This window comes from Rhipicephalus microplus, chromosome 1 (assembly GCF_043290135.1).
Source record: "Rhipicephalus microplus isolate Deutch F79 chromosome 1, USDA_Rmic, whole genome shotgun sequence".
NCBI classification, from domain to species: domain Eukaryota; kingdom Metazoa; phylum Arthropoda; class Arachnida; order Ixodida; family Ixodidae; genus Rhipicephalus; species Rhipicephalus microplus.
In genome coordinates, this window is record NC_134700.1 from 47,697,736 (window position 1) to 47,719,598 (window position 21,863).

At 42.3% G+C, this 21,863-nt stretch overlaps 1 protein-coding gene across 7 annotated transcripts in view; it reads left to right on the forward strand.

Moving 5' to 3' along the window:
* Positions 1–21,863, forward strand: part of Lrch (Leucine-rich-repeats and calponin homology domain protein) — a 291,082-nt gene that overhangs the window by 255,628 nt on the left and 13,591 nt on the right. For 6 of the 7 annotated variants that reach the window (XM_075865225.1, XM_075865554.1, XM_075865305.1 and 3 more), the window contains one exon: positions 28–21,802. The exons of the other annotated variant lie outside the window; for it this stretch is intronic. In XM_075865225.1, the coding sequence (XP_075721340.1) occupies positions 28–309 (282 nt within the window). In that variant the 3' untranslated portion in view covers positions 310–21,802. Of the gene's footprint in view, positions 1–27; positions 21,803–21,863 lie in introns of those variants that run through there. 7 annotated transcript variants of the gene reach the window in all.

Genomic DNA, 21,863 nt, shown 5'->3' on the forward strand with positions numbered 1-21,863 from the left:
TGCTTGCTGCTGGGCCGCCCGTTGCAGGGGGACCTGTTTGCTTGGGAAGACTTGGTGCTTCGTGTAGACATGGGTCGTGTGGCCGTCAGTGTGGTGGCACTGGTGCCTGGCCACTGGCAGCGGCCACTGCAGGCCACCAATGGCGCCGACCGTTCTCTGGCATGTCTGCTCTTGGCCACATTGGCGGGAACCTGCCTGCTGCTGCTACGGGGATGGCCACAGGACCAGGGGACCTTCTTTGACCTATGGCTTCCCGCGGGCCTCTGCTGCAGCCTTTACCTTCACAGCTGTTTTTCTCGGGGGCCGTGACCGTGCCAACCAAGTGCTAAGTCTTCTTCAGCCACAGATGTTTCTAGATTTCTCGCTTCCCGATTTCCAGAAAAAAAAAAATGTATAGCCTGTAGTCTTTTCTGATCTGCCAGTGGGCATTATACATTGTACAGCAATTTCAACTTGGTTTTTATTAATTGTAGATTGGAGAGCTAAATGCCTAATGCCTTCTAACATCAGTGCTTACTGCCTTCTTTTTGTGCATTCCTTGTCAATTTTGGTCCTTCAGAACTGCGGCCATCTTGCAGAGTTTGACATTTGTTTCCGGTTTTCCTTCTAAATTTTCAAATAAGGATACGTATTGTTTGGATTAGCAAATAACATTGGCCAGTATAAAGAATGAGTAATTTTCAATTGTGTTACAGGCAATATCTATTATTCATGTACAGCATCACTTTTGTTTTTGGCTAAAGGAGGCAGCTCTTGTATAGACCTGTCACTCTGTCCTTTTCGCGTGCTGTCTAGCGTATTCTTTTGTATCATATCATCATCCGTCTATTCCTTGTGTTGTCATTGCAGTATGTTTAGGCTTGTTGTCATCAGTAGCACGTCTTTCTGAAAGCCCCACTCTGCTCTAGCTTTCACCCTTGTGCCGACTTCACTGAACTCTGTCTGTAAATACAATGTGATGACTATATTTTTACATAAGCCTGTTAATGTTTTCTTTTAGAGTTTACATAATTGAGCAAGCAGAATTGCATCAAACAAAGCTGCTGTGTGCATATTTTCAAGCAGTAGGTACTTATTTATGCTTTGTTGACATTTTTTTATACTAATTGAAAGAGCTCCTTCAAGAATAGCATGGTAAAAGATGAATGACAGTTGGTTTTGATAAAATGTTTCTATACTTGCAGCATCGCTACTCACTGCACCTGATTGAATAGATACTAAACAAACTTTTTGCTGTCGAGTTTTAAAGGCCATATAAAAGCTTGGGTGCTGTGATTGTTTGACACCACCTTGTTTAGAGGCACAGTGGAGGAAGTTGCTGTGTTTTTCTTAAACTTCCACATCTAGCAGTCACCTCGTGAACACTAGGGGATCATATTTAACTGGTGCACCCGTCGTTCTCTCTTTCATAAGTGTGTACCGATTGGCATCGCCAGGGGTGGTGGGTCCTTTGTGGAAGAGGTATGTAAAGGAGAGGCAAAGAAAGCATGTGCACCCTATGCCGGCTTCACAGCCATTCATGCACAGCTACACGCACGCTCACAGTCCTCCAGAAATATAGCCAGCTGTTTAAAATATGTGAATGAAACACAGTTTATTGAAACAGTCGCACCTTCTAAATCAGAACTTCGACACTTCCGTAATTTTTTCATAGTTCTTGTTCACCGCCCCTTGAATAACATGCCCAACTGTTCTTTTTCTAAAATTAGGTATCCTAGTGTATTCTTTTATTTTGACAATGCTAGTACAGATCTCAAGATCAGGGGTGCAACAGCAGCATTAATTGTGCCAATTTGGTACGATTCCCTATTGTTGCGCCGAGCTGTGCCATGAAATATGCTGAAATTTCGCCACGCTGCACGAAAATGTCCAACGTGCCTCAAAATTATCTCAGGTGCGTTAATTTCAGCGAGAAATCAAACCAAGCACGCAGATGCTAACCCTAAACCTCGGTGTAAGTTATATACTCGTTAGGCAAGAACACTCGTAAGGCGTGATCGACCAGATAAAGTATAAGTGAAGTAACAGTGCCTCACGCCCATCAGTCCGCTGATCACAGCGAATACAGCTTCAAGCAAAAAAAGAAGAACTTCAAGCGAAAAAAAAGCGTTGTCGCAGCCACCAACACTTCACGGAAAATATGAATTTCCTAGTCAGCAAACGCGGTATAGCAGGTTAGGAACTTATGCCGCGCTTTCCACACGTGAACAAGGTCGAAATGCAGCTAACGCCGTCTTTGCCCTCCACCACGTTGGTCGCCATAGCAATGGCACATAAGACATTTTTCTGGCTTAAAGTCGCATTGTCCTGGCGACACATATGGTGCCTTCGCTAGACCGACGGGCGCGTGCCGTTGTTACTTAATCCGGTCGAACGTGCCTTGCAAGCTAGCCCAATAACAGCTTTCGTTGAAATAGATAGATATGCAGGTACACACTCGAAGTGGCTAGAGTACACTGAGAAATGGTTCGCATTTAATATTTAATTGATATATGACACGCACTTCAATTCCTTTTTTAAACGTAACCCCGCCGTAAAAAGTGCAGTGGTTCAAAAATTGCTTAGCCTTGTTCAAAGCTGCCCAAAATGGTGCTTAAGCCACCTTCGTTGCAGTACATCGGTGTCCTGCGGAAAAGTGTAATATGATTTGGAAGGGGCTGTTAGTGATAGTCACCGGAGACCAGGCGCGTAGCCAGAAATTTTTTTCACACCGCCTTAATTTCAGAAGAAGCACTCCCGTAAAATGGCCATTTTTCGCTCTTTATGCCATGGTGTGCCCAGTATGGCACCCTCTGGCTACGCCCCTGCCGACAACACCTTTTGTTCAATTACTCATGCGTGTATGCACAGCATAATTGAGTAATACTATGATCACTGTGTCTAAAAAAGTTACTGGCAACCTTTTGGAGCAGCGAATGTGATTTCTGTCACCCTTGAATAAAGAAATTGCCCGTCTGTCTTCATTTTTTGCCACACCTACTCCTTGGTTTTACGAATGTCCCAAATTTTAAGCTTGCCAGCTTGGCAGAGCTCCAATTGAATTCGCAGAGACTTTCAATTGTTTCAATAGGTGCAGCAAATGCTAATGTGGACTCCATCATTGTTTGATCAGTGGGGTGATTCAGAATACTACTTTCATTGATATAGCAGGGCTTGTTCACTCTGCACAATTTAGGTGGGACGAATGTCTTGTGCATACATTTTTTTTCTGAATGTAAGCCCTTTTTTTATGACGCTACAAGTTTGGTCCTTAGTGATCAAATTTTTGTTGTCCCGCAACCTGCTCCAAATTTTGATTTTAGTGCTCCAAGAGGAATATTTTGCTGCTCCAAAAATGGCTCCAAATTCAATTTCGGCTGTTGCACCCATGCAAGATGAGCCGCTGGTTTGCTGTTTGTGAGCAATGAAACATATGTAGTTAACAGACTCGTAATTTTAACAGACTCGCAATTGGTCAGTTCAACAGTTAGCCTTGGCAGCAGTGCTTTGATGACAGCGATGTTGTGGTACTCTAGTAAGTGTACATTTCTCTGAACATTGTGGCAGTTTTATAACTAAAGGTTGCTCAACTATACTCTGGAAAAATTTCTTGCAATGATGAACTGCATATTTCTCTTCAAATATAAATGCTCAAATTCAATGACTGCTCAACTTATTTGAATTACTGGCACTTGTAAGCAGTATCTACAATTAAAGATTTGTATTTACACTGATAAGGAAAGGAAATGTGATAATCAAATTCACAATCCTCTACCTCTTTGTCTAAAACAGCTATAGAGTTAGTTTATTTTTCATCTATTGAAATCGTGAGATAGCCTAAAATGCAAACAGAGGTCCTTGAAATCCCTTGCAGGCTTTTTATAATGAAAATTCCAATGCTCTTGGTGAGTCTAGAATTATTTCTCTTGTGAATGCCGAGATTTATTTAGCAATACTTGACAGAATGGGGTGCAATATCTGACTGGCTTTTCTCATTTTGGGTAGGGAGAAGACCACAAAGTCCTTTAAACATCAAACTGCCTTTATTTCAGTTTGCATGCTTCACTGCATTACATGGCTGTGTTGCAGTTAAGGAGTTTTATGAATCTGTAGCCTAGGGCAATGAAATTTTTTGCCTTTGATATAGGATGTTATGCTGATCTCAAATACGTAATTAATTTTGTAATAAGTTGCACAGCTTTTGTTTTGTGCCACAAGAATGTGCAAAATATTGTTAGTTTTTAACAAAGTTTTTATGCTACTAAACTTATATCGTTCTCGGCCATCAATGGCTCATATTGCGAGCTCGTCATTAATTGTAGAATGCAAATAACTATCAAGAAAGTGCACATAGGACGGACAAGCAAAATTGTAGTGTGAGGATTCTTAGAATCCTCAGCCTATACTAATTGGTTGATTTAGGCTCGTAATAATTATACAGGCAATGTCAAGTTTTAAAGGAGATACTTGCACCCTCACATCTGGGCAAAATTCTACTAATATTCTACTGATAATCTACGAATACAAAATTTTACTAATAACTGGGCAAAATACTACTTGATCTGGCTATGATGTCTTAAAATCAAGAAGTTACCTGAAAATATATTTTGAGGAGAACACATTTTAAAAGTGTAAGTCAAAGCTTGCCTATGTGGCAAATATATGCTTTTTCAAAATGGTTTCTTTCATCATGAGAGCTTGGCGATCATTGTTATTTTGACATGTGGCTTTAGTGAACTACTCATGCGAAATGCAAGGGCAAGCAGCCAGGTGACAATTTCCAGGGGACTCTAGAGCTTCCTTTAGTTTTGGTAGCCCCCTTGTGCTCTTTAAAAGCGATTTGAACCTACTTCGAGTTTGATTACAATCGCTAGTCTTTTTTGTTGTGAAAGTATAGAAACCTTACTTGTGAGAGCAAATAAAAATAAAAAAATTCTAGATAAAACTTTCATCTGCCCTTCAGGGGGCTAGCACAAATTTGTCATTATGAAGTGCAAGTGAGGCCCTTGCTTGATATTTTGATACATACAACTTGCTGTTCTGCCTCCGCAGCATAAATTTCGCTTCAGATTCAGTGCCTTTTTTGACACCATATGCAAGAACATTACCGTTCTGTCAGCATGAATGTTTCTAATGACATAATACGCGCTTGCATCACTGTTTGAAGAAATACAGTTGCGGTGTTGATATCAAAAATGGGTAATGATCTTTTACACTCACCCTTAGCACGGGGTTATTTTTTTCGCGTATAGATTTTATGAGGGCTTTTACAACTGTTCCGTGAAGACACTACTTTCATATACTTGCGTTTGATGTATCTGCGTTTGCGGTCATGAAGAAGCCAGTTTCTTTTCTGTGTTCTCACTACTTCTCTCCAGCATCATCCTATTATTTATTTTACTTTTTCCTCATCTCTCGGCTTGTCATCTTATGAGTACTTTATGCCAAAACTTGGCATAAACTTATTTTTGTTGAGCAGGGAGTAATGCATAAAAGGGAAGTTACTTGAAGTGGACGAAGCATTTTAAAATAAGAATAAATAAATGAGGCACAAGTTATGAACCTTGCCCACTGCAAGAAAGTTCAAGCAAGTTCCTGTGCAGCGATGCTGTCTGTAATGTCTTGACAACAATCCTATGTATTAAACAAGTACTACTTTGGGTGCTGCTCGGCACCATTGGAAGGTCCTCAAATAACCTTGAATTTTTCTCTGTGGGACATTTGTGAACCCTGTAACAATAATAATTTACACACTGGCAGAAAAATGAAAGAAACAAAGAATAAGAAAAGTCACACCAGATTTCTATGTTGTTTCTTCACACTCCAATATGAACTGGAACAGAAGCTTTGCTGCACAGTAATTTATTACATGAAATTATTAATAGTTGAATTGCATGTGTAAGCGAGTTTTATGGGTATTCTCAGAGAATCCCATGAAATGTATGTTTTTTTTCATCGAGATACGTGACTGAATAAGGTTTGCAGAATTTCGATATTTTTCAATTGAGCAGTCATGATCGCACGCTGTAGTCTTTCTCTCAGTCAAGCTCATTACACTTGCTTATACCTTTCTGAATTATCTGTGTTGACAACTATTTGTAAGAAAGAATCAATTGCCAGCCTAGATTATGAATTTTTCTTTAATGCATGAGGTCTCTCTTTGAATTGAAGTTCTTTTTTGAGTATGATATTGAGCCACTTTAGTGTAAGGTGCATCCCGTTGTGTGGCAAAACCAACCACACTGTCTCCATACTTTGCTGCAATGACACGTAGTACATTGCAGTCGCAGCTACTCAACTCATGAAAGCTCGTGTTGGGGCAGCACTTTGAGTTGCATAGGCATAGCCGGTGAGCTTATCTGTTATCGACAAAGAAGCTTTTGTCTTCTCTGTCCTGCAGTTAGATGAGGAAAGGACCCACGCGTGGGTAAGCGGTTCACGCAAGTGTGAGTAAGCTTTCATTCATGCACCAGTTTATAAATGAAGGTATTTCTGGTATTGACATACCTATTTGCCAATTTTACTGAAATGTACATCTGCAATAATAGTAATGATAATAATATGTGGGGTTTAACATTCCAAAACAAGAAAAGATGTACTGAAGACTTGTGAGAAAGCAGTAAATGAGGAACTTGGACATGTATTTGGACAGGTAATCCAGTACTGAAGAGTAACTTGGAGATTTCAGAACATTCCTTGAGCTGAGTTTCAGTGCTTTATTTATCCTGGTTTCTAGGTAGAAATAAAACAGCCGTTTAGAGCTTGCATGGTGTCCTACAGCGTCCACTACACTCCAAGATAGAACAAACCTACAGAATGATCAGTTTGTAATAAGTTACAAATATACCTCTATTCTATTTAGAAAAAAGGCAAGAAGGGGAAGCTTGCAATGTAAAATTGGAAAACAGGATGTGGGTGCTCATTTAATAAGCGAGCTTAATCTTTTTGAGGCACTAACTTCCTGTTTTCCCTCTTTGCCTTCCATTTCCACGAATGGAAGATGACAAAATATGGTTTCCCCCATATTCAGAAACTCTGCTTGACTTGAACATGACTTGCCACTGCCATCAATGCAGCACAAACACGTTTCGAATGCGCTGCTTTAGGCAGTGCCAAGGCAGCATAAATGCACAAACTTGTTTCAAACTTGCTGCATCAAAGCCCGTGCCAAGTCAATTTCAAGTCGAGCATTTCTGAATATCTCTACTTAGCACACATAGCTTTAACTGGCGACAGCCAGTACGAGTACATGGAACATGCACCATACATGGAGGGGAACATGCACCATACATTCGGTGCCACGACATTTGACATTTTATTGCCGCTGCACCACAGTACATAACGCACTTCATCATTCACTGTGGCACTAACAACTGCACATACAACAATGGCGACGTCACTGTAGAAGCCCAGAACGCTCTGGTATACAATTTTTTAGAACAGGCCAGACGCAAAACTCACCCATACAACGATCCTGCATAGAATCGCAAACACCGATCACTGATTGCAGAATCATGCACACCCCCAACTCATGCATGAGGACCACGTAAAATTAACAAGTTTCTTCTAGACCTTGAACAAAGCCACAAAATGCTTCATATCATCCACCAGGACCCTGGCACTCTGCTTGCTCAAGACTGGCTACACACCAACTTTTCAGGTGCGAAGTAATTTACAGAAATATCAAGTAGAAAATCAAAAATGAATTTAAGCAGACTCGACGCAAATAACACAATGTCCCGAGAAACGAAACAACATGCTTCAAGCACTAGCCACAACACATCTCGCCATAGCTAATTAGACACAGGAGGTATCTTCTCAAATGTTGGTAAGAATGACCAGGGGCAGCTAATACAGGCGCCTTCCTTACAGAGACACCTATATCCTATTTAGTCAGTTTAAAGAAGGGGACACTCTTTAGGTGCCTATCAAAACTCGCATACAGCTAACTATTGTCGTCATTCCGCTCTGGTCATATAGGCTCAAAGAAAGTCTCTGTTGACATTGATGGAATGTAACACCTACAAGTTTTCTCCATTACTCGATGCTCCAAACTGTGTGCGTCATTTTCGTATGCATAGAAACGGTGTGTTTTTTGCAACTTGATTTCCCTAGAACAGTAGGTACTGTTGAAGTGCATGTGAAAGGTGCTGCCTTGGTTGGGGCCGTGATGCTGCTCCGATAGCCGTGCGAGGCATATCCCTCCAAAGCCACTTTTGTTATTTCATGGCGGAACGGTAAGAACACGCTTTGTCTCGGGTTGAGCATGTGTGTCCTCAAAGACTACGAGTGCTGGCTTTTCATTTTGTGCACCGCATCCAGGCAAGAGTGGTGTTGTTTCTGGTCAGAATATTCTTGCAGCTGTTTTGGGCACTGCTTGCCTAATGTTGAGGAGTGGCCTTCTGGCAGATGTTTTCATTTTCGTTGTGGTGGGGATGAGCGACGGGTGATAATGGTTTCTGGAACCAAAGCGCTGGAGCTGTTGATGTGATCATGCTTGGGCAGGCTGGCAGCACGATCAGCATTTATAGTTCCAGGGACTCTTGCGTAGCATTCCTGGTGGTTGAGTGAGTATTTGTCACGCTGAAGGGCCGCGGTGTCTTTTGACCACGTATTACACAAGGGTATAAAGTTGGGCCTGTTGGTAATGCATAACTAATAACGTAGCGCATGAAAACTCAGGCACAGGACAAGGGCATCTTTGCCCCTTACCTTGTTCTGTGTCACAGTTTTTGCACGTTACGTTATAGTTACACATTACACATTCTGGAAAACCTGATGCAGTAATGAATGAACCTGTTGTGTATTTTTTGGCGAACCAACTTTTAGTGTTTGAGGTTAGCGAGGATCGACAGTTGCGATTTTCTTCTTGGTTTTGGGAACGTGAATGCAAGTGAGTGCCTAGCTTGAGTTGTGAATGATGGTGGCTCCTTTATTTTGTGGCATCTGTTCACTCTTGTTGCGAGTTGTCTGTATAAATAGCAAGAGAAAAAGTATTTTACTGTAGAATGTCTGGTCGCGAGATGCCATCTGATGTGAAAAGTAACCAACATAGGTGTGGTTGTGGGCATTGTCTGAAAAAAAGCCTTCCATCTGTGGAAGACTAATGTATCTCATAGTTTATTGTAGCGTTGTGCATTTTTATTCTGTGTTAATGATCAACTGTGCATATTGATGTGCTGTTACTAGTCAAAATGTACTTTTCATTTTTATTGAAGAACCTGTGTTTTATTGATGCATTTTGTACCTGTAGCTTACTGCATCATCTACTGCTCATTTTTAGTGAACCTCTTTTAAATGCGAATGCATTTCTTAGTTGGTCTATGTCAGGTGTCCCGTGGTGTTCGCGTGCGGGCAGGTGCTCTCTCTCTCTGCTCTCACTTCCTCTCCCATAGCAATAGCTGCCCGCTTACCCTCGCCCCTAGCAACCGGAGCAGGTGGTGCGGGCACAGTAGCGGAGAGCGAGGGGAGAGGAGAAGCATGCTCTGGCATATGAGGGCACTAGCATTGCGGGAGCTCGGCGGAGCTCATGCATGCGTGGAAGCAGTGGAGGAGAGGGTAGGTGCAGTGCTTAGCCGCTCCTTCTCTCGTCGTTTGCTCTCCCGCCATTCGCCCTCTCGTACGTATATATAATTGGAGTGAAGCGCGTACCTCACTCTCGACCGTTCGCTGGCTGATGAATGTGTAAATAAATGGTTACGATACAAATTCTCGTCTCGTCAATAATTTATGCCATTGAAATTAATACGCCGTGTCCTCTTGGCACAAGAAATGCATTCGCATTTCCTCATGATTCCCTTCACGGAGGTGGGGGCATTGTTATTTGTGTGTGCGTCTCTGAGGAAATATGTAGGCGGTGTAACTATTTATACAGTTGACCTTTCTCAGAGAGAGATGTTTGCTGCGTCTGAGATATATCTTTTGTGCTGCTTGCCTCTTCTACAGCCCTGATTTTTAGCATTTTGCTGCATTACCTCCACTGTCTTAGGAATTATGACTCTGTCAAAAGGTTCTCAGCTCACTCATTTGTCAATGTGCCTGAAGCGGTGTCAAGTTCCCCGTATGCTGTGCTTGTTGCACTCTTGAAAACCTGTCTTCATCATTAGGGTTTCATGGTAGAGGAAGTAATGCACTTGCAGTACAGTGTAGGGTGGTTCAGGTTACACCTGGGTATTACACTCATGCTTGCCTGTCCTTTTTGTACTGCCCATGCTCTGCCTACACTTCCTTAGAACAACCGAATTGAATGAATCCTGTTGGATCCATAAACAGTATGACACCATGATTATGAGTATGCCTACTTTTTTATACTGTCATTATTACTTATCAATTCACATAGATTTATTACTTGAAACTTCTGAATACTTGACTTAAAAAATCCTAATTTCTAATGCATCCATAAAAAAGAAACAGATTTTTGCTCACCAAGTTTAGAAAAACACAAAACCCGGAAATGGACAACCCTACTTTTATACTAATGACAGCTTTTAATGAGTTTAGGCTCGCACATAGTTTTTTCGCTCAGGTTTTATAATATTTTACTTATAATATTGTCGCGGGGTCATGACATCGACGAAGGCAGAGACGACTTGTTCAAAATGAAACTGTTTATTTGGCCGAACTTGTGGCTGGTAAACAAAAAGTCAAATTACAGCGATAAACACTGGCATTGATAGCAGCGACGAACAGAGAGTCGTCCGGTTCCAGCGCTATTGCTAGCAGCCACATAAGGTCCACAAGAATCTGTAGTGTTACCATTGTGCGTATAATAGCATAGGAAGGCTCTACGGTTATCTCAATGGTTCCTTAGTTGATTGGCAGGGTTGTACAAGATGGCACTTACACGTGTAATGGGGTGATGACCAAACGTGAGAAAGGAGAGTGCCCCGCCGTGGTGGTCTAGTGGCTAAGGTACTCGGCTGCTGACCCGCAGGTCGCGGCTTCGAATCCCGGCTGCGGCGGCTGCATTTCCGATGGAGGCGGAAATGTTGTAGGCCCGTGTGCTCAGATTTGGGTGCACGTTAAAGAACCCCAGGTGGTCAAAATATCCGGAGTCCTCCACTACGGCGTCTCTCATAATCATATGGTGGTTTTGGGACGTTAAACCCCACATATCAATCAATCAGAAAGGAGAGTGGCAATAGGGGTTGTTCTAAATCGTCGAAATGCTTGTCTTTGATCGCTCTTGTCCTTGGCATATTTTTTTAGTTTTAGTGTATATGCACTTTGTTTCTTCGTTCCATTTTAAGGAAGTGAACTTGGCTCAGTATCTCTTTACATCACAATGAAGCAAAGAGTAAATTATTTTGGGGGTTGTTTAATTGAAAGGAAGCAGTGATGATCACAAAGACTTAAGTTGTACGAATAACTATGAACGAAGTTTTGCAAGAAAATGCTGGTGTGTAGGGAACGGCAACTATTGATGCTGTACAAAGAAGCAGGCATGCTCAGCACATGCTTGTCTGTGCAAGCCCAATGAAAAAGTAGCTCAGACTAGTCAAGCTACCACGATATTGAAAAATTCTGAATGTTCTGAATGCTTTCTATGGCTTAATTTTTCCCAGCAGTAGTTGTTAGTTCTGCATATCATTTCTTTCTTTCGTGCAACATTCCTTCTCCATGCAGTTCTGTTTTGGGGCCACATCATAACTATTGCGCAAGCATAGTTCACGAGTGGGCACTGTGATATGTACTTTCAAGCCTTGATGGATTGTGTGTGCTCATATCTGCTGGGACGCCCATGTAGTCACTCTCCTCTTAAAAGGTGGTGGCTTAAGCTGCTGCACCCACTTCTTGAATGGGCAGTGAAAACGGTATGGGTGAGGAAACAACACAGGGCAGCACTAAACCCGTAATCAGCTTTGTTACTAATCACAAGTACCCACATGTGTATTACAAAGAGCTAGGTTGAAGGATCAAATGTACATTCTTTCACTTGATATGAAGAGCTTAAAAGATACAAATTTACTGTCACCAAGGTTGTTGAAGCTATCCTTACACAGTGTTCCTTGCTCTTTAAATTTTATGCTTCAAAAACCACTCTCATGACATGAATGTCATGTGCAAACAGAATTGTGGTATCCGTTAAGGTTGGGGCACACCCTCGCCCTGAGCAATGTCATGCAACATTCGACTACATAATGCCTCCTAACAAACACTTGTGCTGAGATAATCTTTAATTTGAATGCATGGAAAAGACTGCTGCTACACCACTCCAATTTTATTTTACAAGGCACAACAACCTCGTGCTGTTAACTGTGCACCCTTTCTAATTCCTGTTTGTGAATATTAGGCTTGCAAGAAACTTGGCCTATATACACTACCAGGAAGAGATGTGGCGTACTACGCCACCATGCACTAAAAGACGCTGCGACCAGCTTCGTTGACTCTCCGCATGGTGCAGAAAAGGCACTTGAGTCAGGTTGTCAACAAGCATGGAACTGAAGGTGTAGCACAGGGCAGCAATGACAGTATTGCAGGTCGTCTGGCAAACTTGCAAAACCGATCAAGTACACTTGCCTGTGGTGTGACGACACTGAGGGGGAACACCAAACGCTTGAACGATAAATTAAAGGCAGCACATGGCTCTCTCGCGATAATCAAGCACCAGGCCACAGCAAAGTGGATACGGCCAGGGAGGACAGGCAGTACAGTGGCTAGAAAGGGTTTCCTAGTGTCGTGAATGCGTGCTTTCTCCAGCAGCGGCGGATAAACTGGATTCTATGCAACGCGCAACGGTGCAGTCCGTTGCTGGCGCGTTGGCGAGCGGAGGTTGATGGCTGGGGGCAGCTGGCGTGGCAGCGCAACAGTGTCATGTTCTCAGAAATGCTACCCAATAAATACAGTTAATTTAGCCGGAGATTTGAATGCTCAGTGTTATCTCAGAGATCGATCAACAAGGGAGACAGTGAAAAGCTAATTTTGTGGACCATATGAAAAGTTTTCAAAAGGTCCACATACCCGACGTATTTTTCACTGTGCATGTATTTTTAGCTTCCTTGACATGACATTTTCCTCAAAATGCAGTTTTAACTGCACAGTATTTCTTTAAATCACTCAAATTGCGAACAAACATGCTTTGAGTGTTTCCATCTATTATCTAATTGCCTACATATGTCTGAGTGCTAATTGTCTTTTTCTTAACCAGGTATAAACGAAAATCATCAAATCAGTATGTGAGTGTTGGGTGAACTCGAGTAGCAGGTCACTGAAATGTATAACAAAATATTCTTGTCGCGTACTTTGTGAAATCCTTTCCCTCAGTCACGTATGTGTGGCACATACCCGCATACCCACCCGGGTCATAGCATGCTGGATATGTGCGCCACACACACTTTCAAAGAATGGCATCAGATGCCTGTTTCTTGGCAAATTTCAATAGATGGAAAGAATGAAAATACATCACATATGTATATACATCCGGAATGACCTATCACAAAGCCCCACCTGTACCCACGGTTGAAGATTCTGTTGAAAAGAATTTTAGTAGTGATGTCAGTGCAACACGGTTGTGGTGTTGGCTAACTGCTTTGATAACAATGCAATCAGTGTTACACATACACTGCTATGACTCTACTTAAGCGTTGCATGTGTTGCAAGTACCGTAGCATGCATTTTATTTGATGAAACCTGCGTCTGTGCTTTAGCGTGTGTAGCATTGTGACATAAGATCGTGCGCTAGCCTTTAGGCACTAGTGAATTCCACATCCCTCGTGAGCCCTCAATTTTATAAACTACTCAATGAACTCAAATGCATAATGCATTATCTCATTATCTAATCTCAAGGAATTATCTCATTATGCATTGCTCAAAGCATAACTTCTAGCATCGCATGAACTCAAATCCTGCACTATGTGTGAGATACATCATTTTTTTCACAATTTTCTTTATTCGCTTATCATCGAACCTTACTTCGCACCCCGACACACACTTGATAACTAAAGGCTGGAATGCTTGATGGGTCAGTGCCGGAGGGATAAAGAAAAAAGGGGGGGGGGGAAGCAGATAAGAAACATGTCTCACTTTTTTTTTTTTTTTTTTTGCTGCTTCAAAGCTGCCTCTACCATACTTGTTGACTTGAAAAAGGGACTTGTCTCATTGTACTCGTGATAATATCTGAGGTTTTACATCCCCAAAACTGCAATATATAGAAATGCCGTACTTGAAGGCTCCGGAAATTGATTATCTGGCGGTGAAATTGATAATCTGGTGTTCTTTAATATGCACTGACACTGCACAGCTCACGGGTCTCTGCCATTTGGCCTTCTTTGAAATGCGACCGCCGTTGTCAGGGATCGAAACCCCCTCCTTTGGGTCAGCAGCCGAGGACCGTAATCAGTACACAGCTGCGTACACAGAAGGCTCCATGCAGCAGTGATGTTCTTTATGGCAAGCTCATATAGCTCACTAGTAAATGCGTAGTGTATAAAAAAGCGGAAAAATATCATGCCTGCATATTCTTCGCTAATGAAAAAAATAAAAAATAAATTGAGGAGCTCAGTTAAGGGTACCTGTACTCTGTTGAACTTGGATACGAGACTGATATTTAGATAGCTGTTGCAAATTTATCCCGAGCTGCGTCGTGAATAGTTCGCATTATGCTCGCGTACAACTGAAAATCTTTCTAACTGCTCCAATGCCTAAAAAAATGTCTAAAAAAAAAAGGTTTGAACTTGTTTCGTGTGGTTATGCAAAAAAGTGATGTGAAAAAAAGGTATCTCCCTATTCAGAGCTTCTGCGGCACCAATACAGCGGCAACAGTAGGCGCAATACATCAAGAGAGGTTCCTATGTGTACATAAGTTTCATTTCACTGTTTCTTCATTCTTACTTTTACGTATTTATTTTTCATTGGATTGACATGCACCTTTCTTTTCATTGCAGTGTTTACTCACAGTTTGTGCTAAAAATAAGTGTCCTTGCGTACGTTTCATTGTCTATTATACTTAATGTTCTTGATGTAGCCATTACAATTGTATGTGAGTATTTCTATTGTTACACTCAAATACAATTGTGTGAAAAATATTGGTATTGAACTGGAACCCTGAACATTCTGCATCTATGTTCTGTGCGCGCTATACTATATGCCGCCAGCATGTGGTGTTTTGCAGGCGCTAACATGCCCGCATAGTTCCCAGACGTCTTTTTTTCTCGTTTAGTTAACACTATGCGCTTATACGACAACCACAATACATTGCACTCTCAGTAAATGGAAATCTGCTAAACAGAACTGCTGCTTAAATGAAACAACTGCCTCTGATATGATTGGTTTCATCCCTGCATATTGCACCCCAGTTCACTTCTCATCAAATTGAACTCCTGTTAAATTGGAACACATTTTCTCAGTCCCTTCAGGTTCTGTTTAATGAGAGTTCACTGTACCTGGTTTCAACACGAGGAACTCGTCAGCTAGGGTGCGAGCTGACACGCACAAACGAAGCGTGCCAGCGAGCTGTTGTGTCCTCTAGTATCATAAACTCTCAGCCTCACCGCCTCGTTGACGGCACTAGGAAAACCTTTCTAGCCTCTGTATTGTTAGCGTGCCATGCGCGATGTCTGCACACCTGGAAGGGGCGACGCATGGCATTGTCGCTGCTGTGATCATGTTCCCCTTTAACAGCGGTTCCTTCTCAGTGCTCGAGCGGTGTGGCACACAGACTAGCTGGTAAATGAGGGGAGGGCACTGTCCGTTCACGCAACCTGCCTTTGCCAACAGTGTTTCAACTTGTTCACATGTCTGTCTTATCACGCTCACTGTATTAGGGACAGAAAAGAAGATATTGAAGCTACTGACTAAATTTCTGATCACATGCTAGAGCTTATGAGCATATGAAATGAAAGCGAATTTTTCTTTTTATGGGCTAGATCTAAGTTAACCTAATTTTATGTACGTAAAGAAATTATGCTCAGCCACATTGACCATGCTGTCTGCTGGAAAACGTCCCACTTTATAAAGCACCAATTTTTAAAAAATACTGTCAGAAGCTTGGTGAAAACACAGTTTCAGTGGCACTGACAGCAGGGGCAGAAAAGCAGTCTGAATTTTAGGGGCAAAGTTCTTTATGGCGTGGCTTGTGCGTCCTCCATTATTGTTGTGAGCCCCACCGGTGGCACTTACCTGAGAGAGTGGGTATGTGCCACAGGGGATGGACGGGTATGTGTAACAAGCGAAGAAGAGAGATGATCGCGAGACTACGATCGCAATGAAAAGATGCGAGATGGCCGTGCTTAGAGTGTTCACTAGATGGACAGACGAATGGATGCACAGATGGACAGGCAGACAAGCAGACGGATAGATGGACGGGTGGGCGGATGCGCGGAGGGATAGACGGATGCACAGCCGGACAAACGGCCGAACGTAGGGATGGACGCATGACAGACGGATAGATGCACAGACAGATGCATGCATGGACACACGGACAGATGCACAGATGGACGCATGGAAGGAGGGAAGCAAGAACGAACGGAAGCGCGGACGGACTGACAAAGGCTTCACCCCATTCATCATCATTCACTCCGTGGATATGCTGTGATTTTTTTTACCTTAGTTGAATGTGAAGGCTTTCACAATTTTGTTTTGTTATTTTGGGCTATACATGCGGCTGACCTCATTTTGGGTTAATATAAGACATACTTAAAATTTGCAGGTCATTATATTTCGAAATATCATTGAATTGTGGTCGCAAGCCGCATTTGTGAAATGTCTTTAACAGTGACAGTGACCATGTGTTCAACTTTAGAGTTATCAAAATGACTGAAAAGCCGTCCATATTGCACGTCATACTTTTAATGTGTGATCACTTAAGTTATCTTCGATAATTCTATCAAACCTGCCTCGAAAAATGTCTCTTCGTTTCAAAGAAATATTAGAGTGATTAAGCCGTTGACCTTTGCAGCTACAGATTCCCTTTCTATTCAACAGATGTTGACAACAGGTGTAATGGGAAAATTTTAAGAGGGGCTGTTGCATATAAAGCAGTATTAGTAAATTTTGGTTGTCCCCATTCAACACTTTTTGTGAATTCATTGTGATGTATGCAATAGCATAGATGGTGGACATAAATGCTATATCCCTTGTTCACACAATTGTAGGGGAAAACATATTACCTGTATTTTTTATTTTATTTGAGATCAAAGGTTGGGGAGTCAACTTACAGTCGAGGCTAAAACCACTATTGCCAGTAGTGGCAAGACAAGCTAGAAATCTGGTAAGCTGTGGCATGGTTACAGCATTACGCTTGCTTTTAGTCTGCACGCATTCTTGAAAGTGAAGAAAAAATAACGTATATCCACGGAGTGAATGACGGAGAGTGGGGCGAAGCTGGGTCCGCACGCTGCTGCCGCGCCACTTCGGCCTCCCTTTGTCGTATTGCAGGGTTGTTCCGGCACCGCTGCACAGCTTCGTGATGCGCTTCTGCCTCGCGCGCTCGCACGTCGGTGGTCCTTCTTCGAGCGCGAGCTGCTGCCGCCGTGCGCGCACACCACTCAGCAGCGTTGTTCATCCTCTGTTGCCAAGCCTCTGAATACGCGCATGCCAAAACAGCGATTTTATTGTACTATAGAGCGCCCCCTGGTGTATGAACACGCGATCATGGTCATGCGATCGTCTCTCCCTCCTTCCGTACGTGTGACATCAATCCTTGTTTTCTATAAGTAACGTCCTCTAGTGTCATACCATTTGCATTTTTCAGCGTATGTACAAGTACCGCCCTCTATGGCTGGTTCAAGAATTAACGAGGTGTGATTACACACAATTGGGACGCACAAGCCACACCACAAGGAGTTTTGCCCTTTAAGAAGAAAAAACAGTTGTTTCTTTCTTTATAAGTTTCACCAAGTCGTCAAAATTTCTGCTGCTGCTGATTGGGGCAGCGGTTGACGCTCGTATGAGAGCCACATGCGGTCCATATTATTGATGGAAGAGCTGCTGTTCCGATCAGCTGCAGCACTCCATACAGCAAAGCGACAATTTGTTCAAAGGCACCTATAGTTGATTGGAGAACTTCACTTTGTTTACGTGCACCTATTTTTACTGTTATTTTTGTTTTTGACAACGGCATACGGCAAAAACGGGCGAACTTACGTACCCCAGCTACCTGATACCTCCCTTTTCTCACCTTTCTTTTACAGAAGGGATAAGGCCCAAATGAGACGAACACAAGAAGTGCATGGACAAACATCTCGTCACTTGTTGTTTTAGTCTTGTTTGCGTCCTTTCATAAAACATGCACCAACTTGACCAACAAAAAATATACGTGTCACCTTACCACTTGAGCATCATGCCCTTAGGCACCTGCCAGAGCCATAGGCGAAAGTTTCATTATGCACTGTCAAACGTGCAGAAGTGAGTGCAGGCTGTGTAGGTTCACCAGCTGGACCAGGCCATTCTGTGTATGTACGTGCTTGATCGTCATGAGTGCTCTGTGTAAACACTTTTGGCACTTGGTCTCTGCAGCAGCGCTCTTCGAGTCCCCCCCCCCTATAATCCACTCTAGGACGCAACATGTTTGAGGAGTTCCTCCATGAACGGTCCAGCTGTGGTGACTGGACTACATTTTCACATGGGGCTCCAAATGGCAGTGCTTTCGCAGGCTGGATGCTTTCCGGAGCTTGCGGTGCACATGAACAAACTAAGCAATTTGTTTCGGTTGGTGGGGCAGGGAATCGCCATGCAAAACTGGTGCTCTTCACTTGAGAAATGCGAATGCCTCGGACGCACTTTACGCTCAGCTGGGCCTCGGCATAGAAGTTCATGAAGAACTTAGCAATGACCAGTCACTAGGTGTAGTCTGTCTGGCGACTACTTGAAAAATAAGTTTGATACGAAATGTGCTTACGTGTTTTTCTCTAAATACAATATTATACTATCACCAGGTTTTTATTGCATGAGGACACTAATAACATTTTCTGTGTAAATGGATGAATGATAACTAGTGATAGCAAAGATCTCAGTAATTAGGCTCACACACCTTGCCATTGTGCATCCTTTCATCTGACAGTGACCCTGAACAGAATTTTAGACTTGTGGGGGAACATCAAGTGGTGATTAGCCTTAGCAGGTTTAAGATCTATGAATTTAAGTGTTTTCTATTGCAAATAGCTGTTTCCTTGAAGGATCCCTGACACCAAATTGGGAAACTCGAGATGATTGTGTTGGTTGAAAGACCTCCTTGCAGGATTCTCCACTTCTGACTCATTATTAGTGACGAGCGTTGCCTATAAAATACATTTTAATTTGCTTTTAAAGTAAGGGTGCATGATCGTCTGAGTATTCAGTTGCAATTGATATTTTCTGCTGTTTGATATCGACAGGGGCCCCCCCTCGTGGTGTTGTAGAGATAGAGCAAGTATTGTTGGCATCAGAGAACATTTGTGGGATGCGCACAATACCCTGACTGGCACCCGGAGAGGGCTGTTGCTTGGCACCCTCCTTGCTAGGTTGTCAAGCTGGTCTCAAGGTGGTTTTGGCTGCTTACGCCAGGAGCGATTTTTTTTTTAAAGCATCCACATGGTCATATGCTTCAGTGCCCGCGGGTCCCCCTATTTGAAAACAACGCGTTCAGCGTCACTGAAGCTTGAGCGCACGTAGTCTCAGGTGCTGCCCCGCTGTTGGGTGCCAGTCGTTTATCTTATTTAGGCAGTCACTTAGAACTGTTTGTTGATGTGTAAATATGAGGTAATTTTTGCATAAGGATACGTCAGAAAACAATGCGTACTGATATGTTGTAAGGCATTGTTTGGAAGACAAGGGCTCCCAAGTTTTGAAAAGATACCGCAGTCCTGCTTATACTTGGCAATTGGGTCATAAAAGTGAATATTCCGGTCTACATGTAATGCGAAAAAAGAATCTGTGGTGCTTTCAAAGTCATTGCATGGCAGTGTAATTGCCTCGTAATTAGAGCAAAAATGTCATCACCCTTTCTCTCATCTTGAGAGATGCACTACACATTGCATATACGTAAGAAAATACCATATTTTTCTTTCTGTAAGTGCCACTTTTGTTTTTAAGGCACATTCATTTTCAACTCCGTTGGCCTGATGGCTCTTGTAGAGTCACCACAAACTGTTGTAGTCAAGCACGACATCGAAAATTTTGGCTGCCCATTGCAGCAGTATCCCACTTTGAACTATCTCTGCTAGAATCGTAAAAAAAAATATATATATTTATTGCATTTGGCCTGGCTGCACTGAAGGCCACGTCATCTGGTGCACTGTAATATGTAATAACATAACATTGGCCATAATGTAATAAGGGCGCAACATAACCGTGCCCTTATTTATTGCATCGATTTCTGGGTTTAATTCTTTGTTTAAGAACAAACTACCAAAACAGCAAAATGGTACTGGTGGCTGTTAAGATTTCTACCCCAGCCACGATTTTTTAGGTTTCTGTTGTTGCACTGTAATAACCAAGATCAAATTTCTTTTTACAAATGCTCTTGCAGGCAGGTTATCAAAGTTGAAAACAAATAAAAATTTGAAGATTTGTTGCTTGAGTGTGCATGACATACTGCATGCATAACATGCACTGTAAAATATGTTACATGACGTCAACACTACAGATTATATGCTACATATCTGTATGGTTTTCTTATAAAGTTAGTTGCAAGTTCGGTGCTTCTTTGTTTATTTTCTTTTGTTGCCATTGTTTGTGCCACCTTGTCAAAATGTTCAACTGGTACCAGTTTGTCAAATGTCAATTCTTTGGCTTTATGCATTTTTAAGTCTCACCTCATTGAATTCAAGCGAATATGATGTTGGAATGTCCAGTGAAGTAATGTGTTGCTCGAAACTAAGCTGCCATCACTGTCTGAGAATATGGCATCAAAATCTATTGCCACGTCCTGATGTCAGAGATTTCGGAAGCCCTGGAACCATATGTATTTATGTTTAGCTGGCTTCACAGCCTGTTTCTTTAAACTGTGCCTGTCCATGTTGTTGCGTGAAGCAGACCTCAGCAAAAGTGCCTGAGCCCCTAGGGCAGGTTGGATTACCAGAGTTTCCGCACATATTGTTCATTTTTCGTAGCTCAGCACGCACTTTCTTGAACAAGCTGTCATGTTATAAACAGTCTCGTAGCATAAATGTTCATTGCCGAAGGAGCAAGTGGCTGCTTTATTTGCTTGACTATCATTTCAATAGATGTTCAAAGTGGTCCTATGTCCCTGCGAATTCATTATTGACGAGAATACAGGTTGTAGGCATGTGTTCTCTAAATTTTGATATGCTGTTAGGAAGCCTGTAACACTTCTGGAGGGAAGGAAGGGATCAAGAAAAAAATGAAAACTACAGTGTGACCTCTAAGTGGCAGGTAATCAGAAAGCATGCAATGTTGAAGCACAAACAAGTGTCTGATATGCTTTCATTTTATTTTTTTATGTGATGCAAAGACGGAGAGATCAGCATTCAGAATGGTCTGTAGTGTGTCAATGTTGGGTAGTCCCGCAGAAGTTGAGCCTTCAATCGCGGTGGTGAGTGCGCAACAGCTGTGCATTGCCCTCTGATGTTGGTTTGTGCAGGGTTGTGTCATTCCATGTCCTACAGAAGTGGTGACTATGCCAGATCTATTAAAAGGTGCTTTTGAAGTGTCTGTGCATTCTTCAAGCTGATTATTTTGTTAGCATTGTAGAGAATATGCTCAGTATGACATATTTTTTCCTGTAATGAAGACCATGTTACCTTTTCTATGGTCATGCTGTTCTGTGCATGCATGTGTGAGGATGGCTAGAAAAATGGCTTAATTTCAGTGTGTAGAATCGAATTGCTCTTCAGAGTTGCTATTCATGGGCACATATTTCTGGAAATAAAAAAAAAATTTAACTTTATTCATGTGTTTGAGAGGACAAGTATTTCTCATATATAGTGCACTGGCAGCTAAGAAAGCAG